The sequence below is a fragment of the Gnatocerus cornutus genome, chromosome 1 (assembly GCF_029298725.1).
Source record: "Gnatocerus cornutus isolate USDA-ARS CGAHR chromosome 1, icGnaCorn1.1, whole genome shotgun sequence".
Lineage (NCBI taxonomy): Eukaryota > Metazoa > Arthropoda > Insecta > Coleoptera > Tenebrionidae > Gnatocerus > Gnatocerus cornutus.
The window spans coordinates 33,251,463-33,272,411 of NC_142233.1; the positions used below are offsets into that span (position 1 = coordinate 33,251,463).

Genomic DNA, 20,949 nt, shown 5'->3' on the forward strand with positions numbered 1-20,949 from the left:
ACTTTTCTTTCATCAGCTTCAACGGAAGCGGAAGTGGCGCTATTCTTCGTCGACCATGCAATTTTTATTGGGAATTAAAACAAAACCTTATTAAAACCATGTTTATTAATTATAGTGCTATAGATATGAAACTAGGGTACCTCTAGTGTGGTACGAAAATTAATTATAAACACAAATACTGACCAACGTGGTATATTGCATACAAAAGTGGCAGTAAGTGAGAGGATTTCATCGCCTATAATTGTATCTGTTGGTGTTGGAAGTTTGGTAGCCGTCGCGATAGGGCCCTGGTGGCCTCCTTTGCTCATTCCGATCATGATGTTGGTAGTTACGGTCGTGGTAGCCCTGATGCCCACCTCTGTTGTACCCTTGATTGTACCCCGAGTTGTACCCAGAATTATAGCCGCCTTGGTGTTGGTACCCCCTGGAACCTTGTCCCCGACTGTAACTGTTGTACCCCCCTTGATTATAACCTGAAAGCATAAAACTCTTGACGAAAAACCCAAAGAAGTAAATAAAATTCGCCGATTCAACCTCTCAAAGTCACCCTAATAAACCCGATTTAATCCTGAAATTTCATCAACCCCCTTTGATCAAATCACCCCCTCGACCGCACACGTTGATTGCCTCCGTTGACCGGTCCGTGTGTTGGAAATTCGCGAATTTTCCGCATCGGTGCAGCTCCTTGGAACTTCGCCCCTTCGCACAATACGATTTCCATTCCAATCCCGACAATAGTTCGATCCGCATTAAATAAAATCACTTCGGGAAAACTACGTTCGGAAAACTATTTTTCAAGGGGGTGGCGATGCTGGAGTGATTGTCAAATTAGGCGTGTCAGTGGTGGTGACGGCCACACAAAAGCCTCAATTACGCGCTCTGCCGCCGGCAGAACGGTGTCATTGTTGCGTCACACCCACAAACAAGGGCACAATGCTCGACAAATTGCTTGTTTTCGGTCGGACGGGGTTGAACGATGCGACGATGGTTATGGCGGGGAATTTTCAACAGATTAAGATTCGGCCGGTGATAACGGTCACAAACACGCCGACATACATTAATACGAAACGAGGACGTGCATAAACAAAAGAATAAATTATGACCAAACTTTATTCAACGTCTCCAAAACTATACATAGACCTGGAGGAACCTTAAATCTCGAAATTTAAAATGTAATGCGTGATTAATTCTCCAGGTCTATCAGGCGCGTTTATTGGACACCATATAAACAAGTGCCGTCTCACTGATTTGGGCAATAACTTTCGCCCCCACTAAACAGTGTATTAAGGCAGTGTGCACTGACTTAAAACCGATTTAATTGCAATCGTATAATAATAGAAGTACGTAAGGGTCACGTGTCCCGTTCGACACGTGCCTCCAATCACCTATTAAAACAAACAATCGACCCTTCCCCTGACCACCCCCTACATCATTGTCTTGACGTCAACAGCAGCCGAGGGTTACTCGCAATATCAACGTCGGATTTAATCGCTTGATTCGACCAAAAACGCCAAAAAAACTGTTCAATAGCCCTCATTTAAATACTGTAGAACCTTGATTATTCGGACGCGCGATTATCCGGATCACCGATTTAAAAAATAAATAAATAGGTGGCAAAAGATTTTTTATTATCGCTCCAGATTACTGGTTTCAGGCCAATAAGAAATGTATGTTAAATAGTTTCCTGGTATTTCTGGAGTATTTTTCAACAACGTTTCGTTTTTATGGTCAAAAGTGGTTCGAAAGGCGACACTGTCACTTTACTAAACATCAAGCGAATTCGAGACTTGGCCGCTATCAAGAGGTAAAATTGTACCTATCAAACAATTACAAAATATTAAAAAAAAAGATTTGTATTTAATTAACTTTTATAATAATTCAAGTTTTGTATCATTTTTTTGTGTTTTTTTTTCATATATGTATTCTGTTTTTTCGGTTTTTCGATTATCCGGATAACCTCTGCAACAATTAGTCCGGATAATCGAGGTTCTACTGTAATCTAAAAGTCGCGCAAAAAACACCCTTGAATTTCTTTAATTCGCCGTTCATTGGTTGAATCAGAGGTGTACTCACCATAATCATTGCCTCGTTGATAAGAATTTCTTCTGTCATTACCATGAGGTGGAGGAACGTTGGAGTAGTCTCTTGGGTTGGACTTGGGGACATGGTGGCCCAGCATCCGGTGACCGGAGTCGCCCAATGTGGCTCTAAATTGTCCCAATCAGTTTTAAAATTTTTATATTTCTATAAGTATCTACCTGGTGGAGGAGGGTACCATTCCGATTATTGGCCTCCAGTTTCTACTGGCTTCAGGATCCAAGTCGGTGGGTTTTAAGACGCGCGGAGGATCAATGGCGCCTTTAAGGCGTTTCGCGACGAAAATAAATCCAGGGGTGTACTTGGGATCGCGGTACTTTACGCAGCAAACTGTGTTGTTGTTGATGCCGTCCAGGCCGACGACTGGCGAGTCCAAATAACTGCAAAAAATGAAAGAAGACACCATAAAAAAATATCTAAATAAGACAGATTTTTTTTAATATCTAATTCTCCTGCCGCTAATAAGATTAGATAACACAGTCCAACAAAATTTAACTTTTCATTTTTTTCCAAAGAAGTCTCAACGGTTCTTCACAATTTAGACCTTATTGTGTAAGAATCCGCCGACAGATTTATCATATCAGCTTTAGTTTTATTAATTTTCTAATTTAAGTATTTTCCTAAATTTTGAAGAAGCGATTTTAGCAACAAGAAAAAGAAAATCAAAAGTCAAACTGTTCAAGTTAATAAATTTAAGTTCAAATTTACGATTATCATCGATCTTCCTGCGGTGTTTATCTTAAATCATAAAATTTTGCATGTTTCTTTAGACAAAATTCTTGCGTTTTTGACGATAATCACTGCAGTCTTTTAAGCGATGTTGCTCTAAAATTTAATGGCATTGTTTAACCAGAAATTTGACATCAAAGTAGCTATTTTTTCGAAAACTAGAGTTGATAATGAAAAACCGATCAAAACGCCCTGTATGTCCAGAAACCCATTTTACACCTTTGGAAAAAAAACGTACTGTTACATAAAAACAAAAGCGTTCTAAAACCCCTTATAACTCAACTAATATAACGTAAAATAAAAAAAAAATGTCTTTTTCTCACGGAATATCAACAAAAACAACAAATACAGCCCCCTTGCTGCTGTTTTGAGATATTTACCCGCCATATGAGACGCTCTCCTCTGACAGCAGCACCGTCCCTTGCATGCCCTGTATAGAAACGTGCACCTCTACTTCCTCCTCAATTTTCTGCACATACAACTGCCGCACCTCCTCGTGACCAGAATTTTTTTGGCCTACGTATAAGCGATCGTCACCACGGAGGTTCCTCTTCACTTCTGCGGGTGACAAATCTTTGTAGAAAGGCTCCAAAGCCTTAAATAACCGCTCCTCGTTAACGAAAGGGAGTAGTGCCACCCCTTGCCACGCAAACTTCTTTCCATTCAAGTCAATTTTAAAATCCTCAGGGTAAAAGTCAATTATTGGAGATTCCTACAAAAAAATAATTAGAGAGGGTTTGGAAGTGGGCAAAGTTCTAACAGGATCAGACATAAGGTGCGCCCAGGGCTCCGGCACGTGTTTGCAACTCGCAGCGGGGAACACCCCCATTAACTGTTCTAGTGGTCGGAACTAGAAGCAACTGATTAAATTTGATTGATTGATGGATTAAATATTAATTACTGGTTTAGTGTCTTGTTCGAATTCCGTGCTGAGTCCTGCGATGTGTACGAAATCTGAAGCGAAAGGAGCGTAATGGTACGGGAAATACCATTTCCATGAAGCACAGCCTTGGTAGTAGTAGCGCAACACCCAACACAGTCCCCTTACGTAATGTAAGGCTACATTATTCCTAAAACTCAACAATTAGGTATTGCCTTTTAACGAAGAAACGCACCTAAAATCCAAATTGTCCGGACTAGCATCGAATTTAGACTCATAGTAACGCTCCTTGAAGCCATCTTCCCACAATCTCACTTCATCGTGAGCCTGATCATCGTCACTCTCCTCGTCCTCGGCATGGGGGCGCTTCTGTCCACGATTCGGCTGGCCGTCTGCAGGGGTCATCATCGACTCCAACGCGGCATTTGAGTGCATTCCAGCTTTGCGAATAGCGAAAGCTTCTTGCCGAGCGTTAGCAACGGGAGTGGTTTGCCCCAGAGACTAAAAAAGAACGATTTTATTGACAGTCACTGGCGCCATCTAGCGATTTACTCGTGGAGCAAACTGCGTGTCCTTGACCAACTGCCAGTTGGGTTTGTACTCGTTGAAACCGTCCGTTCTTCGTCTCTTCGCCTTTTCACGCGCTTTAAACTGCAATTCTTTCTGTTGTCGCGTCTTGAAGATCTCATCTTCGGCTTTTCCGAGTTCGTTCATGATCAACTGGACGCGCTCCAGGTTCACATCGCCGCTATTGGTGAGATAGCCCTTGAAACAAACTTAGTAAATAGTTCAGGAAAATTAGGTCTTAAATTCTAACAAATTATTTAAGTTTTGAAACTTTGCAGAAAGAATTCTTAAGTCATCAGGAATCAATCACTGTCAATAAATTTTAGAAAAAAATGTACTGAAAAAGTGAAAAGTCTAAAATTGCTTCAAATAGTTTTTAAAAATTGACTTATTGAACGATTTTTTTTTAAATTTTTGTTTTGAAATGAACTTTTCAGAAAATATACAAAAAAAAATTGAAAATGATAAATTCAATGAAATTTTTGCCATTTTTGAAAAAAAAACCGTTATTTACACGAAGTTCGGAATTTTTTATTTTTTATTTTATTTTCTCAAAAAAAACTTTTATTTTTAAAATTTGTATTTAATTTTTTTTAAGTTAAGGCTGTTTGACACGAACACATTTTTTTTCAAATTTCTACGAATGATGTTCAAAATTCGTCACAAAATTAATGCAAAAAAATGTTTCTTGTTCTAACCTCCAAAATTTACAGGTCCGAATGGAAAATATTGGAAATTTTTGATTCGTGTTAAAAATGAAAATTTCTAAAATCCGCCCCTATTGCTTAAAAAAATTTGAAATATGAAACAGACAATAAAGTAGTCATAAATAGAGTAATCTCTCCAAATTTCATGGTCCTGCCATCAAAACTGCAAAAATTACAGGATCGAATAGAAAATATTAAAAAAATTTGGTTCGTCTCGCAAATGAAAATTTTTAAAACCCGTCCCTGTTGCTCAAAAAAATTGAAATTTGGAACAGACAATAAACTAGTCATAAATAGTGATCTCTCCAAAACTACAAAAGTTACAGGTCCGAACAGAAAATATTGGAAATTTTTCGTTCGTCTTGCAAATGAAAATTTTTAAAATCCGTCCGTAATAAAAAAAATAGAAAAAAAAAATCGGCCTACTCTCGGATATGTGGAAATAATCGCAGAATTAATTGAAGTTAATAATTCGTTTTTTTAACGGTCAATTTCGACGTAATTTCCCTGGACTAAAACTACAACGTAAAAATCCCTAAACTTACTCCAGTTTTGTAGACGCAGTCCTTGTACAGTCGTACCAACCGATCGATTGCACCTTCGCGGATTTCCAAACTCGGCAAGTGAGGGAGAAAATCATTACCAACGAAAAAACACATAAAAACCCAGTCGTCCACTACTCGATCAAACTCATATTTGAACGGTAAATTCGGCATCTGTAATTCTCTTTCGAGGTATTCTTTCAAGACGTTTAGTCGGACGAAAATGTAGTCAGTTTCCGCGCAGATCTTCTGGTCGCACTCGGCGCTCGCGGCGCCTCCTATGCAATCCTTCATTTCGTGGCCGATCTGACCACAAATCTCACACGGTCTGGGTTTATTGGGTTTGAACTCCTCCCGAATAATAGTGAAGTTGGGTTCGTGAGTTGCTAGCCCCAGCATGATCAAGTCGGCGTCGGCTCCGCAGAGACAATGTTGGGTGTTGGGGTCGTGATCAGGCTGCGCCCTCTGCTTTCTTATGTAGTCCATGATTTTATGTTCGCCCTCTCCGGGAACATTGGCGTCCGATAAGATAACTTTAATGCCTTGCCAGCCCGGGTCATTATTCAGCCGTTCATGAATATAATAGTGCAGACATTCAGACAGTCTAGCCATGAAAGGAGTTCCTGGAGTGATACAATTAGAATCAAAATGCTCCTCCTTGGGTTTTTCGTCCGGGAGCTGCGCCCCTCTCAATAACAACTCGGCTCTGACCCTCTTAATTTCATTGATTTTTTCAACGGTTTCCTTAGACGCGCGGAATCTTCGCGACCTCTGCTGGTTCATTTTCGCGCGGGGGGCAACTCCATCAATTGCCATGTACAGTAGCTTCCTCGGTCTTACAATATTAAACATTCTGTCGATACATTCGAATATGGCGACCATCATCTCGTCCTCATTGCGAGGCGCAGGTCTGTCTTCTGGATGGGTGCATGGATGGATAATCCCATTCATATCCAAATACAAATTATCGAATTCGACCCCATTCGGGTTCGGTTCAGCAGAGTTTGTAGGAACACGCACTCCGTTGATGTCGACAGCCTAAAAACCAGAGAATAAAATCGCGGAATTGTAAACGTAACCTCACTTTTTGTTCGATGCAGTGGACTATTACTGAAGGGTACTTGCGACTTAGCCAACGAAAGAATGCTGGTACTCCCATGATGGAACGTTGGAATGGCAATGGTAAAAAGCGCAAAGATGGGTTTTAATGGGCTTGCTGGGTGATTAACATGACTCTTGGCTTCGTTGAATCACCAGAAGAACTAACCTCAAAGAAAACAACACTAGTAGGTTGGTAGCAGTGGCAGGCGAATTGGTGCGACGTTTAAATTTCGATTCAGGCAAAACGTGGTTTTAATTTTGTGGATCGGAGCCGTTTGGAGATGATAATAAGTTGATCATTCCTTTAAATTCTAGTTTTTAAACTTTAGCTGAATAAATGGGAAAAATAATTCGATTTAAAAAACTAACTGAAAAGATTCCTGTCTTAAGTTCGAGGAAAAATGAATAATTTTGATTACTTAATTAAAGCTCTAGCTCAATAATTAAGATTTGGTATTAGATAACGACGTATTATTGTATTTCGAACTTTATTTACATAAAAAAAATAATCGGTTTGAACAATAAAAAAAAGTCATGTCTTTGATTGAATAGGCGTGATTTTGATGTACGGTTCAGAATTTTGTGAAGGTGAAGTATGTAAAAACAAATAGCCCTAAAATATAATTAATGTTTTATCTAACAACGTTAAAAATTAGTAAAATAATTATTTCAGTTAAAAATTATATCTTAAACGTGACCGAAAATGAGTTTTTAATCGGTTTCTTGATATTATGACAATACATTAACTGCAAGAATAAAATCTTTAAACAATGGGTCATGATGCTGCAACGTCTTGGCTATTTTTGATTAACACAAGTTATTTTAGATTTGATCTCCTATGCACTATCAATTACAAGATATTTACGTCAATTTAGTTGCTAAAATGTGTTATAATTGGACTATGATGGCACTTGGGATATTTTAGGAAAAAAAAAAACGAAAAACAAAATCACTGAAAACGTCGTAGGGCTTGGTTTGAATTAGACGTTTGCAGTTCTTGACAGTTGGAAGTAACATAAAGTCACTTACAACATTGAGGAATAAATTTTTAGACATGAAAGTCATTCTATTGTCATAAAGTGTGAAACATCCTTTATGTATTATTATTGTCAATTTTGACAAAATTGGCTGAAATTTGCATGTCAAATTGGCAATAATGCATAAACCACACTGAATTTTTCAAAATGTCAAAAAAAATCATCTCCAATTTGTACCAATTTTAACGGTCTAGTTTAAACCAAGCCCTTCGTATTCATGACTTTTGTTTTTCAAGGATAACTAAATCTGAAATTTTTTGAATCATATGGTCTGAATAAGAAACCATAAAATCAAATCATGTAGGTAATTTTTTTTTCTAGACAAATCAGTCGTTTTCTGGGGGTTTTCTAATTATGCAAATCAAATCATCTAATCTTTTTTTCTAGAAACGTCCCTCTTTTTATTTGAATCTGTTTTATACCTAATCATATCGTAATTTGGATTCCTGAAAGGCTCAATAAAGGGTTTTGTTCTGCGAATTCGGTAATCGAAAATACAATCTGTTATTTCAGACGATATATAAATTTTAACACCTCAAAACAATTTTATTATTGTCCTTATTCAAGTTAATGATCCAATCTACTACAGACTTCATAACATTTGACGTCGATTCAATTCAAAATTTCAAGATTAGATTATAGCAGAGTAATAGTACTACGATTGATATTATCAATTTATAACAGGTGATCCACTAAATTTCCATTTGTAGTTGGCTTTGAAAAAAAAAACGAATATTTTATTTTCTTTCAGAAATTTGAGTTTTAGGGCAAGAAACCGACATACGTTTAAAATGCATGGCTGCCTAGAATGGAATAAATCATCGAATTAACCTTGAAAATGTCTGATAAAAGTGTTATGAAATAAAACACGACAGGGTCGAAATAATCTAAAATACTGATAATTCAATTGGGTTACTTTCAGAATAAAAAAATCAATTAAATGCTTGAGATATATTTATTTTCCAGAAATAAATACATAGATCATAAATAGGAATGTCATGAAGTTTTATTCAGTTTTGGGCACATATGACAGCACGATTGCTGACTTGGGCGACAACGGTACGTCCCTGGCAGTGTGTTTCACGTTAATATTAACGCCTGTCTCATTGTAATTCGTGCTGTATAATAAAACCGTCACTTCTTCAGCTACAGTTTTAATAGCAGCCGGAAAATCGATCACTGCTCGATTTTCAGTGGGATTGAAAGCCACCAAAATTCCGGGGTTGCCTGCCGTGACCCTGTTAACAAAAAATTAGTTAATACCTGATTATCAAATTTTTGAAATTTGAAGTTAATTTTACGTACCTCCCCCTATAATAATCCACGCAAGCAATTAAAGAAACGGAATAAAAAAATTTCATTAATATTTATCGATGATTTCTTACCTATCAAACGCAAGAACTGTGTCGTTGTTGAACGTGTACAACTTGAAGGGCCCCCGCATGATCGACTCCGAACTTCGAATTTTCAGCAATTCGGTGTTGTCTGGAGCCTTCGAAGTAATAAGAGGCGTCCCCGGTAATAAGTAGGTGATCATATCCCACTCGCTCGTGGAATTTACCTTCCACAACGGCCATGTGAAGTTATTCGCGAAGTATGTGTTGTTAATATTGTTTGCCAAGCTGGAGACATCAATATTTGGCTTGGCAAAGAGGTGCGACTGTAGCGGTAAATCAACAATGTACGAATTATTCAATTTGTACGCCTCAATGTTAGGACTCAAGTCTTCACGTATCATAAAAGGTCCATTGTCGGTGTTGCTCTTGACCACGTCTCTCCATTGTTTTAGCAAAGGGGCTAAAGATTGGAGATGCTCCGTTTGAGTGTGGGTGTAGAAGCAGTACTCGTTGACAACGCAATCGCTGGGTTTCTGAGCGGCGGGGTTTTCATTAGCGAACGAGGAGTCTACGAGAAGTTTGGGGGCTGCTTTGATTCGGATCCCCCCAACGCCGTAGCGCAGGAGTTTGTTGATAACTTGAGAGAACTGGTTGGTAACGTTCGCATTACGAAGATTCAAATGGGGTTTCCCTAAGGGAGCGTAATAGAACTGTTTACGCTGCTCCGAGAAGCGCCACGACGGTTGATTATCCGGCGAAACCCAGTTGTTTGGAGGCTCAGTACCATCTTTCCCTGCACGCCAAATGTAGAACTCTTCGAATTCCGGCTCGCTGAACTCGGATTTGTTAAACCACACATTGGAGTACCCCGGTTCCAACTCAACGATGACGTTAATTTCCTGATCTTTGTACTTTTTGATAGCCTTTATAAACTCGTGCGTTTCGTCGAAAGGAGCGTATGCATCTTCCGGCCACGATAGAATGACACCCGTCACTCCTAACTTCTTCAGTTCCGCTAGTTCATATTCAGAGTCTTGCTCAACCTCAGCGAGAGGTCCTTTCTCCCACCACGTCCTTGGAGGTGGGGGATTGCATTTCGGAGCCGCCAAAATGATTAAAATCGCCCCCAACAACATCAGCCCCCATAAAACCCAGAAAGTGATGAATAAGAACCAGCGGAGTCGCACCCAGAATGGATCGTTAGCGAATTTCATCAGCTCCTCTTTCGTGAGCCCCACGAACTCGTTCTTGATCTCGCCTGCGTAAAACACATGACTCGCTAAGTGATTGCATCATGCAGAGTTTCAATGTTTGCTTACCAATATCGAGTTTCGCGTCGCCGTTTTGCTTTTCATTTATAGAAGCCTTCACCTCTTCTTCTTTGGGAAGCATCTTCTCGTCGGCACCGTCGAGCTCAGGACTGGTCGGCTGCGACTTCACGAGACTTTTAGGTCGAGTAACTGCCGCCTCTGAAAATAGCAGACTTGTTTTATTTTTACAGAACCAGTCTGATGCAATTGCCCTACCTTCCATATCAGCCTCGGAAACCAGCTTGTAAGAGGCCGGCAAATCCGGTGTCGGTTTAGCGGTTAATTCTAGCTTGTTGCCGTCCATTATAAACCAATTGGGAGAAAATTGTTATAAGGAAAGAAAACACGCCCTTGAGGAACAAGCGGTAACACTACTGCCTCGTGCAGAGGCTCGCGGACATATGCTTATATTGATTATTTTTTACAAATTTATATAGATGTAGATGGCGTACGTCTACGTGTGACGTAAGAGTCACCAAATTAGTACCAACTATTTTTATCTAACAGAATTCCCCAATAACCGCCACGAACTCAACTCGAAAAAAGCAGTGGAAATAATAAAAACACAAAACCGGACCCACCGGAAGTATTAAACAAATTTCTAAACACACAAGAGGGAGAAACTTTTCCGATCGCTTAAAACAGAAGGGGTAGTTTTTATTTTTCCGAGGTTGCACCACCTGATTTTTACAAAACGCGGCGGCACAAGTTCACTTTTAAATTTTCCAGTCGTTTTAAATAATCAGATCAAAGCTCAAAGTTCTGTTCTCTGGTTTTCAGTGCTTAAACACCTTAAATTGACGTTTAAATTAATGTTTAGTAACTTTTCGCCCCCATTGTTGCAACCTCGCGTTGCCATGGCAATAGTTCGTGTACACTTTTCCAAAAATGTTCTCCGCCAACGTAATCAAAGACGGGGACTTTACCAAGACCGTCTACACCCTGGTAAGTCGTAAAACAGCCTTCAGAGCTCCTTTCAGCCTTTTTTAGATTAAAGACAACCGTTTTGCCGACGCTATCAAAATCCTGCATGGCATCCCAGAGTCAAATTCGAGCAGGGCCGGACTCTCATTGTTGGCCTACTGTTATTTCTACATTCAAGATTTTAACAACGCCGCCAGTTATTACGAGCTGTTGACCCAAATGTATCCTGATAACAATGATTATAAATTATATTACGCACAGTCTTTGTACCAAGCGTGTCTTTACGACGAGTCATTCCAAGTGACGAAAAAAATTGTCGATGACCCCGAATATAAAGGACAGATTACGAAATTGCAGGCTGCTATTAAATACAGTCAGGAGGATGTTTTGTCTGCTAAGAGTCTCCTGAATGCGTGTCCCTCGGATGATCCAGACAAAGAAGTAAATTTGGGGTGTTTGCTCTACAAGGTTTGTTTTTTCCCTGTCTGTTTTTCCGAGGCTATATTAGCATTGCAGGACGAGAATTACGAAGAAGCGCTGGCGAAGTTCGCAACAGCCCTTCAGAACCAAGGATTCAAGCCCTATCTCGGTTATAACATCGCCCTTTGTTACTACAGACTAAAAGAATACGGCCCTGCCCTCAAATACTGCGGTAAAATTCCAGTTTCTAACAACTCGTTCTTTAAATTCTTGTACACACAGCTGACATTATCGAACGCGGCATCAGAGACCATCCAGAGTTGAGCATCGGCATGCAAACTGAAGGCATCGAAGTGCGTTCAGTTGGTAACACCCTCACTCTGCACGAGACGGCCCTCACTGAAGCCTTCAATCTCAAAGCCGCCATTGAGTACCAACTCAAGAATAGTACGTTTTTCCATTGTTTAGGGCCGCAATTGTAATTTTTTGTAGTGGAGGCGGCGCGCGAAGCCCTCACCGACATGCCCCCACGCGCGGAGTACGAACTTGACGCCGTCACCCTCCACAATCAAGCTTTGATGAATTTCGAACAAAACCCCACTGAAGGGTTCGAGAAATTGCAGTTTCTCCTCCAACAAAATCCGTTTCCTCCAGAAACCTTCGCGAATTTGCTTCTCTTGTATTGCCAGCACGAGTGTTACGACTTGGCGGCGGATATCTTAGCAGAAAATGCTCATTTAACGTACAAGTACCTTACCACTGTACGCCGACTCTTTATTTCAATTCCTCTCTAAACGTTTTCTTTTAGTATCTGTACGACTTTCTGGACGCCATCATCACGCAGCAAACATCCCCAAGTGAAGCCTACCAGAAACTGGACGAACTCGCCAGTCGCCACACCGAGCTCTTGAGGAAACTGACCAAACAAGTGCAAGAGCATCGAAGCCGAAACGATACAGAAATGGTAAAGAAGACCGTCATGGAATACGAAGAAGTCCTCGACCGCTACATTCCGGTTTTGATGGCGCAAGCGAAGATCTACTGGGACTTAGAGAACTACCAACAAGTCGAGAAGATTTTCAGGAAGAGCGTGGAGTTCTGTAATGATAATGACATCTGGAGGCTAAATGTCGCGCACGTGCTCTTCATGCAAGAGAACAAATTCAAAGAAGCCACCGGGTTCTACGAGCCGTTGGTGAAGAAGAGTTACTCAGAGGTAAAAAGTTGTTTTAAGGTGGCGTTTCTAACAGTACCGTGCAGATTCTGAACGTGAATCCGATAGTTCTTGCTAATCTTTGCGTGTCGTACATTATGACGTCGCAAAACGAAGAAGCTGAGGAACTAATGAGGAAGATTGAGAAGGAGGAGGACCAAATGGCGTTCGAGGAGCCAGAAAAGAAGTTCTTTCACCACTGCATCGTTAATTTAGTCATCGGGTAATATTGTAAAGTTCAGTTTCTGTTCAAATTTCGTTTAGGACTTTATATTGTTCCAAGGGAAATTACGAGTTCGGGATTTCAAGAGTCATGAAGTCTTTGGAACCGTACCGGAAACTGGGCACTGACACGTGGTTCTATACAAAGAGGTGTTTCTTGAGCTTAATGGAGAATGTGGCTAAACACATGATTGTCCTGCGGGACTCGGTTATCCAGGAGTGTATTTCGTTCCTGGAAAATTGCGAGCGTGAGTTTTTGTGATGTTAAAATTCAATACTCAGTTGGTTTGCAGTGCATGGAAAGACGATTCGAACCACCGCGTACTCCAGTCTCTCAGAAGACGTCGAGGCTCCCAGCGGCAAGGAAACTGTGACCTACGAGGCGCGGAAAATCAAATGTTTGCTTCTGAAGTTACAGAACTACTAGTTCAAAATTACTGGTTTATTGAAGTTAGTAAATTGGATCTAAAACAGTCAACGGCCTTTAAATAACAGAGGTTAATAAAATCATCTAAAATATAACAACTAAAAGCTTAAAGCTTCTCCCCCAAAAAAACTCAAAAAAAATTGAGAGAACTATGGCCCAATAAAATATCACGACGGCACATTTTACGTAGCCAATTGTACGAGATTCTTAGCTAATAGAGTATCACATTCGTTGATTCCGGATATGTTAGATTAAACTACAATGGCACTGGAAGGTGTCTGGTTCAACCCACAGGTACCATCACCTCTGAAGACGCGATAATAGCCCTGTTCGCCCCAGCTGGTTCCCCAGGAATTTTTAACCGTCCAGTAAGGAAGAGTCTTGTTGAAGAGCGGGTAAGCTGCGAACACAGTCAATAAGATAAAATAACCACCCATCGGTGACTTACTATGGACGCCGTAGCCGACAATTAAAACCCCATGGTCCAGATTTTTGGGATTACACAAAAACTTGAAAGGGTGTGAAACACCCCCGTAGTAGAACTGCATCGCGTTTGCGTTAATCGCGATGGAAATCGGACCATTGGCCACCAACCACTTCGCCATTTCGCCTTCGTCTTGACTTATATTAACAGCGCCGCTGAGTTGCACCTGGGCTAGAGTTCTATTAAAGTGACACTTTTCGTCCTCTGCGTCGTACGGGTAGTCTTGTTCGGTCTCCAAACCCCCCAATTTCTCGATTTGTCTGCAAAAAAGACATTAAAACCACCGCGTTGGTTTTCTGTACCAACCTGTAAGCTGTGTCCATGAGTCCTCCATTGCAGCCTTGGTCCTCCGTGTCGCAATCAACTAATTCTTGTTCTGAAAACTCCAGCAGGTTTCCGTGGCTAATAGCATACTGTCCTTCGATGTTTCCGGTGACACTGAAAGCCCAACAGCTTCCACATTGCTGTTGGTTTTTCACCTCCGTGACGGCGCCCTTTGTCCTCCAGTCAAACTCCACAGGCATGGCGATCTCAGGGATTTTCGCCTTCGCGAAAGGTGGAGCGTTCTTGTCTCGTAACTCCGGACGATATCCTAAAGACCTGGAAAACTCCTTTTGCGTCAAATCGGCGAATTTTGTGATGCCGTACGTCGCCGTTCCTTGCTCGTAGGTGTTAAGTACGCGTATCTTCAACATGTTGTCACTGAAAACTTTAAGCCTGTAGGTAAACTCTTCGGGGGAGTAGTTCTTGTTGTATTTCTCGACGAAATCAGTAAACAAAGAGTAGAAGACTTTGTTGTCGTTCGCTCCAAGGAAGCCTTTTTTGAAGGTGTGGACCTCATTTTCACAGGTGATGTTCAACTCGCGACTTCCAGGGTCCCACTTCTTCTCGAAGGCGACGAAATCGCACGTTTTGGGCTGAGAACTTTCTAGCTGCCCACATTGGCGTCTTGGAGTGAAAGCCGTCTTCTTGCAGTCAGACAAGACGATTTTCGCCTTGATGCGGTAGATGTGACCAGAAACGATTTGCTTCGACGCCGAGAGTACCTCTTGTACTTTGTATTTAGTGTCGTGTTTGGACTCAGCATCCAGATTGCTCAGTGCCCTTTCCAGTAACTCCTCCAGGTGTTCATCAGAAGACGCTACTTCGCTTCCACCCAAGAAATTATTCATTTTTGTTTCGACTTTGTACTTTCTCTTCCCTCCCTCGCACTTGATTTCAAACTTCCGAAGGTTCTTCCAAGCGACTTCCTGGACATTGATGCGACACTTTCTGGTGACGACTCCCTCGAAGGCTGGGCAATCTTGTAACTCTCTGCGATCGTGTTCCTTGCATTCAGACAGAGCGATGTTTGCGTTGATCCTGAAAGTCTTTCCGCCGGTGACTTGAGACGTCGCGGAAACGATTTCCACAGGCACAAATTTGTTGCCTCCTCGTTGTATGTTGTAATAAGTGATTCCTTCGTTGACTAGGTTTCGAATTTGTTCGCTTTTGACGGCAACCTCTTCCTCTGCACCAACGTGGCGCTTGGACTTTGTCTTTGGCTTCGTTTCAATATTGTATTCTTGCTCCTCTCCCTCGCATTTGATGGTAAACTTCCGGAAGTTTTCCCACAACTTCTCCCAAATTTCTACGCTACAGTTTTTGGGGGTGGCTCCTGAAGAAACTTGACAATCCTCCAATTCTTTGTCATCGGTTTGACCACACTCCGTCTCAGAGACTTTCGTCTTGATGCGCAGTAAAGTTCCTGCAACGACCTGTGAAGTTGCCGAAACGATTTCTACAGGTTTGAACTTGTTGCCGCCACGTTGGGTGTTGTAATGAGTGACTCCTTCGTTGACAAGGTTTCGGATTTGTTCGCTCTCGACGGCAATTTCTTTTTCGGCGCCAACAGCTTGGCGCTTGGTCTTCGTCTTTGGCTTCGTTTCAATGTTGTATTCTTGTTCCTCTCCCTCGCATTTGATGGTAAACTTCCGGAAGTTTTCCCATAACTTCTCCCAAACTTCTACGCTACAGTTTTTGGGGGTGGCTCCTGAAGAAACTTGACAATCCTCCAGTTCTTTGTCATCGGTTTGACCACACTCCGTCTCAGAGACTTTCATCTTGATGCGCAGTAGAGTCCCTGCAACCACCTGTGAAGTTGCCGAAACGATTTCGACAGGTTTGAACTTGTTGCCCCCACGTTTTGTGTTGTAATGAGTGACTCCTTCGTTGACAAGGCTTCGAATTTGTTCGCTTTCGACGGCAATTTCTTTTTCGGCGCCAAGAGTTTGGCGTTTGGTCTTCGTCTTTGGCTTCGTTTCAACGTTGTATTCTTGCTCCTCTCCCTCGCATTTGATGGTAAACTTGCGGAAGTTTTCCCATAACTTCTCCCAAACTTCCACGCTACAGTTTTTGGGGGTGGCTCCTGAAGAAACTTGACAATCCTCCAGTTCTTTGTCATCGGTTTGGCCACACTCCGTCTCAGAGACTTTCGTCTTGATGCGCAGTAGAGTCCCTGCAACCACCTGTGAAGTTGCCGAAACGATTTCGACAGGTTTGAACTTGTTGCCCCCACGTTTTGTGTTGTAATGAGTGACTCCTTCGTTGACAAGGTTTCGAATTTGTTCGCTTTCGACGGCAATTTCTTTTTCGGCGCCAAGAGTTTGGCGTTTGGTCTTCGTCTTTGGCTTCGTTTCAACGTTGTATTCTTGCTCCTCTCCCTCGCATTTGATGGTAAACTTGCGGAAGTTTTCCCATAACTTCTCCCAAACTTCCACGTGACAGTTTTTAGGGGTGGCTCCTGAAGACACTTGACAATCCTCCAATTGTTTGTCGTCGTTCTGACCACACTCCGTCTCAGAAACTTTCGTCTCAATGCGCATTAAGCTCCCTGCAACGACTTGAGATGTAGCCGAGACAATTTCCACAGGTTTGAACTTGTTGCCTCCACGTTGCGCGTTGTAGTGAGCGATTCCTTCGTGCGCCAACTTGCGAACTTCAGGGGAGTCGCTGCTGATTTTCTTCTGTCCACCCTTCAAGGTCAACTCGGCTTGACGTTTATTTCTGATTTTCGTCTCGATTTCGTACTCTTTCTCCTCGTCCTCGCATTTGATGGTGAATTTCCGGAAGTTCATCCACTCCTTCTCCCAAATTTGAATCTGGCATGGCTTGGGAGTGGCTTCAGAGGAAACTTTGCACTCTTCCAGTTCCCTGGAGTCGTCCTTCGGACAATCAGAAGAAGACATTTTTACATTAATTCGAGTCAATTTCCCAGCGACGACCTGCGTGGTCGCCGACACGACTTCAACAGGTTTCAACCTGTTGCCATCGCGGAGTTGACCAAGATGTTGGACTCCTAGTTTCAACAACGAGCGAATTTCATCGCTGTCCACACTGACTTCCTTTTGACCTCCAGGCACATTCCGACGATATCTGCTATAATTCGTGCGATTATTGTCGTTTTTATCACGCTTGATGTTTTGACATTGCGACTTGACAACTTTGGGGCTGCCATAGTCGTCGTTGACATAAACCTGCACTTTGCAGATCTTCGTGTAGTTTTCCAGCAACTTCTCCCGACAGTTATCGTACGGATTCGATGTGTCTTCAAGACAGTGCGAGATCCCCATCCGCATGATCAGGTGGTAGTAAACTCCATCATCCCCGACCATTTTCTTCGCCCCCAGAATCTGAAGAATAACGCGCTTGTGGTTATCGTCGTCGATGTTATCCAGCGCGGCCGCAGCGAAATCGGCGAGGTTCTTCACGAGAGGTTTTTCCTCCGGCGAAATTTTCTCAAGCTGAGGAATCGCGCGGCGTTTTCGGATGCTGTCAGGACCAATTTGCGTTGTGGGGGCCTCGCTAAGCGTCGATTCCGTGTCAATTTCGCTTAGTGAAGGCACGACTTCCAAATCCGCTGATGTTAATTCAGTAGGAGTTGGGTTGGTTTCAAGACGGGCGACAGTGGGAGGCACCACTTCCTCCAAGGCTACGGTTCGGCGAGGAGCGCCTTCATCAATACCGATGATTTGAGATTCCAAGTCGCTTAAACGGGATCCGTCCATAGCAATTTGGTCAAAGTTCGGCGCGAATGCCGGCGTCGGTTTATCATTGATATTAATTTCGTTGCTCATTTCGGTTTTCTTTCCATCGAACTGCACGTATTCCTGTGAAGTCGTGCAGTTGTTGGCGATGATGTGTTTGGCTTTACTCAGCCACGGCTTCTGGATGTAGGTGACCTCGCAGACGGCGCTGTTGGCATCGAAATCCAAAGGACACGACTCCGATTGGTGCTCTTTGAGGCAGACAGTGGGGCGCACCTCCAACGTGAGAACATATTTGATCCCCGCAACGACCTAAAAGTTTAGATTTTAGTTAATGGGTGTTGTTTTTGTTTTGATTTTACTTGTTGTTGCAATCTTATCACTTTGACCAGTCCATGTTTATGTGTCCGCTCGCTTTCGACATGCTCCAAAGCGAGATCAACGAGCTCATCTACGCCGTCCGCATTGGGATTGATGTCAAAAGGGCACCCCAAACAAGGCGCCTTGTCTTTTCGCACTGCGATAAACGGTTCGGTGATCTCTGACGACGCAGTTTCGTGACTTAGCACAATCTACAACACCAATTCGTTATCAAAATTAACACAAAAAATTAACTACTTTGGTGTCATTGCTATCTGGGAAACTTGTGGGTATCTCGTCCACGATGATTTCAGGCTTGGGCTTGCAGTCGACGTCGTTGAGTACTTGGTTGCCCCCTTGAATGAACCCACGACATGTCAGCGACTTCTCAGTGCATGGGAGGTCCGGGTAGTTATTCAGACACTCCACAGAGACATCCAACACAATTTCTGTGATATCCGCCTAAGGAAGTGAACAGAGGCGTAAAAGGCTTGAAACTGAACTCATAGCTAAAATTATACCTTTGTGTGGGCATGCACGACAGTCGCTGATTTATAGTTGTACACTTTGAAGGGCGACGAATTCAAGTGGTGCAACACGGCGGCAATCTCAGAGTCGCGATTTTCAGTAGGACTATCGAATTTCACGTTTTGCTCACTATTTACAAACAAACATGAGCAGAGCAAAATAAACATGGACGATACACCCGCCATGTTTATTTTGAATGTCATTTAGTTAACATTTACGATGACTTTTATATATGACAGCCAGCTGAAGTGCGTTCAGAAAGTCAGACGTCTGTTAGAGTGTGTGACGTCAGAGTGGCGTGATTAAGTAACACTCTGAGATTTGCAAAAGTGTTGTTGCATTTATGGACGGTTTGCGTGGTTATTTAAATGTTTGACAGATGGGTATATCACCTACAAACAAAATTCAATGGCTATCAAACAAATTTGACCATAATCATTGGTTAAAAAACGTCTACTTTCCACACTCTGCGCATTATGGCATGTATTATTTATTTTTCCGGTGATCGTTTGCTTCTGGGTTCTATTAATGCATAAAACTCCTTTCTTGAAAAATTTTTCAAGATCGTTTGTTTTTAGGTACTATTAACGCATGATTTGTCAACTGAAATCATGCATTAAGTGGGCTATTAATGAATGATTTAATGTGTTTTATAGGCAACCAATTGGTGCCTGTAATTACACACACAATTTAATAAATTCAATAATGATTTGAAGACGCGGTTCTAAAAACCCTGGATCTGTTTGTTTACTAATATCAAATCAAAACAACAATTCTTTTCTTCTTTTCTTTTTTGGTGAATTTTTCAATATTCGATCACCCAAAAAATTTTGTAACTAACTCTATGGTTAATGAGCGATTTATAATGTCACTTATTAACGACACTCGCTACGTTCGTGCCGGTTAAAATCGCTCAATTATTAATCGCTTTCATTAACTAACTTGTTTGTTAAATAACTATACTTTATATCAAACCTTAGTGAGGTCCAAAGGTTGATCCTGGCCCGAAATTTGGGACTGTACCCAAAAACTGTGTCGAGGAATGTACTTGATAGGGATATTTTTAAACACCAAAAGTTGCCGACATGCATGGCAGCATTTTGACAGGAACGTCAAAATTTGTAAACATTGATGAGACATTTGCATTTCGCGTTGAAATAACATTAAAAACTGTTGAATTCTTTCGAAAATATGAAGTTATTGCATTAAAAATTGGGATGGTTTTTAAATAAGTGGTTTCTTTGTTTGTTATTAACAGTGAAGTAATAGAATCTCGCCGACTAGCAGTTTACTATTGTGTTTTTGAAACACGAATGTTTAATCACCTAATTAAAGGATTAAAGAGGACAAGAGAAGTGATGCAAGTGAAACTAGAATGAAATCTTAACCGAAATCTTGGCCTACTCGTCCACAAAGAAGTAGTAAATTCAAAATTTGATAAATTTGCTCTAACCTGAACCACTCTAGTTGGAAAGTGTCTGATTTTACTTCATGAATGTTTGCAACTGTACTGCGTTTGCGTAAATTCAGCACACATTATTAACTTTATGACCAAATGCCCTACTTATGTCAAACTCTAAAGGAATCTTCAAACTCTAGCATTGTTAAATTTTTCGCAATGAATTGTTGTCAAAGGCAAACACCACTTTTCTTGTAGTTTATAAATAATAAGCATAAAGCATAGATGTCAATTTTATCTCTAAACCGAGCTACAAATCAGTTTTTGCTTCAAAAGTTTCTTCACACACGCTACTCTTACTGCATTGATGTGCAAAATGATATAATGAAATCTTGAAATCATTAATCTGATATAATCTTGCCCCAAAAAGCCTATGGATGAGTTTAGGGCGTACCTCTTCGTATTAGATGTAACGGATGTAACCTATCATTGCGAAGTCTTCAATGGCAACTTACGCACCTCTTTTTTAGTGTTTTGCCAACTACTTTCAATTTACAGTGCAGTTTTTAAGAGCCAGCGAAGTTCATAAATTTAAGTTTGTAGGTTAGTGTAAACAAATTCATTTTGACATATTGACGTT

General features: G+C 41.4%; 4 protein-coding genes across 5 annotated transcripts; 1 reads left to right on the forward strand and 3 right to left on the reverse strand.

The window, feature by feature from the left end:
- Positions 1-87: 87 nt before the first annotated feature.
- Positions 88-6,818, reverse strand: Rat1 (5'-3' exoribonuclease 2 Rat1). Its single transcript, XM_088041249.1, has 10 exons — positions 6,607-6,818; positions 5,526-6,560; positions 4,259-4,471; positions 3,942-4,207; positions 3,728-3,896; positions 3,587-3,676; positions 3,207-3,538; positions 2,259-2,477; positions 2,074-2,207; positions 88-473 (listed from the first exon to the last, which is right to left on the reverse strand). Exons 1-10 carry the CDS (start codon positions 6,679-6,681, stop codon positions 229-231), a joined length of 2,778 nt encoding a protein of 925 aa, XP_087897375.1. The 5' UTR covers positions 6,682-6,818; the 3' UTR covers positions 88-228.
- A 1,778-nt stretch (positions 6,819-8,596) lies between these two features.
- On the reverse strand, positions 8,597-10,788 carry CD98hc (CD98 heavy chain). 2 transcript variants are annotated; one of them, XM_088049822.1, is made up of 4 exons: positions 10,524-10,786; positions 10,317-10,466; positions 9,046-10,255; positions 8,597-8,898 (listed from the first exon to the last, which is right to left on the reverse strand). In XM_088049822.1, the coding sequence occupies exons 1-4, from the start codon at positions 10,609-10,611 to the stop codon at positions 8,667-8,669; spliced, it is 1,680 nt and encodes a 559-aa protein (XP_087905948.1). In that variant the 5' UTR covers positions 10,612-10,786; the 3' UTR covers positions 8,597-8,666. The 2 variants fall into 2 exon arrangements, with proteins under 2 accessions (XP_087905948.1, XP_087905947.1); XM_088049821.1 differs by having other exon boundaries at positions 10,317-10,788.
- A 314-nt stretch (positions 10,789-11,102) lies between these two features.
- Positions 11,103-13,564, forward strand: Ttc30 (tetratricopeptide repeat domain 30). The gene is made up of 9 exons (XM_088049818.1): positions 11,103-11,252; positions 11,298-11,699; positions 11,748-11,883; positions 11,934-12,098; positions 12,144-12,412; positions 12,460-12,867; positions 12,912-13,087; positions 13,129-13,334; positions 13,380-13,564. Exons 1-9 carry the CDS (start codon positions 11,196-11,198, stop codon positions 13,511-13,513), a joined length of 1,953 nt encoding a protein of 650 aa, XP_087905944.1. The 5' UTR covers positions 11,103-11,195; the 3' UTR covers positions 13,514-13,564.
- On the reverse strand, positions 13,514-19,135 carry LOC148181929 (uncharacterized). The gene is made up of 6 exons (XM_088049817.1): positions 18,904-19,135; positions 18,641-18,844; positions 18,385-18,594; positions 14,304-18,334; positions 13,962-14,257; positions 13,514-13,913 (listed from the first exon to the last, which is right to left on the reverse strand). The coding sequence occupies exons 1-6, from the start codon at positions 19,111-19,113 to the stop codon at positions 13,765-13,767; spliced, it is 5,100 nt and encodes a 1,699-aa protein (XP_087905943.1). The 5' UTR covers positions 19,114-19,135; the 3' UTR covers positions 13,514-13,764.
- Between the last annotated feature and the right edge of the window lie 1,814 nt (positions 19,136-20,949).

Excerpts from the sequence above, each read along its gene's own strand:
- Rat1 (XM_088041249.1), bottom strand. The coding sequence starts at position 6,681 with ATGGGAGTACCAGCATTCTTTCGTTGGCTAAGTCGCAAGTACCCTTCA. Across the intron at positions 4,472-5,525 it reads ACTGCGTCTACAAAACTGGA|GGCTATCTCACCAATAGCGG; the intron begins GTAAGTTTAGGG and ends GTTTGTTTCAAG. Across the intron at positions 474-2,073 it reads TCAACGAGGCAATGATTATG|GTTATAATCAAGGGGGGTAC; the intron begins GTGAGTACACCT and ends TTATGCTTTCAG.
- CD98hc (XM_088049821.1), bottom strand. The coding sequence starts at position 10,611 with ATGGACGGCAACAAGCTAGAATTAACCGCTAAACCGACACCGGATTTG. Across the intron at positions 10,256-10,316 it reads CGACGCGAAACTCGATATTG|GCGAGATCAAGAACGAGTTC; the intron begins GTAAGCAAACAT and ends TGTTTTACGCAG. Across the intron at positions 8,899-9,045 it reads ACAGTTCTTGCGTTTGATAG|GGTCACGGCAGGCAACCCCG; the intron begins GTAAGAAATCAT and ends TTTTGTTAACAG.
- Ttc30 (XM_088049818.1), top strand. The coding sequence starts at position 11,196 with ATGTTCTCCGCCAACGTAATCAAAGACGGGGACTTTACCAAGACCGTC. Across the intron at positions 11,700-11,747 it reads TGGGGTGTTTGCTCTACAAG|GACGAGAATTACGAAGAAGC; the intron begins GTTTGTTTTTTC and ends TTAGCATTGCAG. Across the intron at positions 13,335-13,379 it reads GTTCCTGGAAAATTGCGAGC|TGCATGGAAAGACGATTCGA; the intron begins GTGAGTTTTTGT and ends GTTGGTTTGCAG.
- LOC148181929 (XM_088049817.1), bottom strand. The coding sequence starts at position 19,113 with ATGACATTCAAAATAAACATGGCGGGTGTATCGTCCATGTTTATTTTG. Across the intron at positions 18,595-18,640 it reads CAGATAGCAATGACACCAAA|ATTGTGCTAAGTCACGAAAC; the intron begins GTAGTTAATTTT and ends TTGGTGTTGTAG. Across the intron at positions 18,335-18,384 it reads TGATAAGATTGCAACAACAA|GTCGTTGCGGGGATCAAATA; the intron begins GTAAAATCAAAA and ends CTAAACTTTTAG.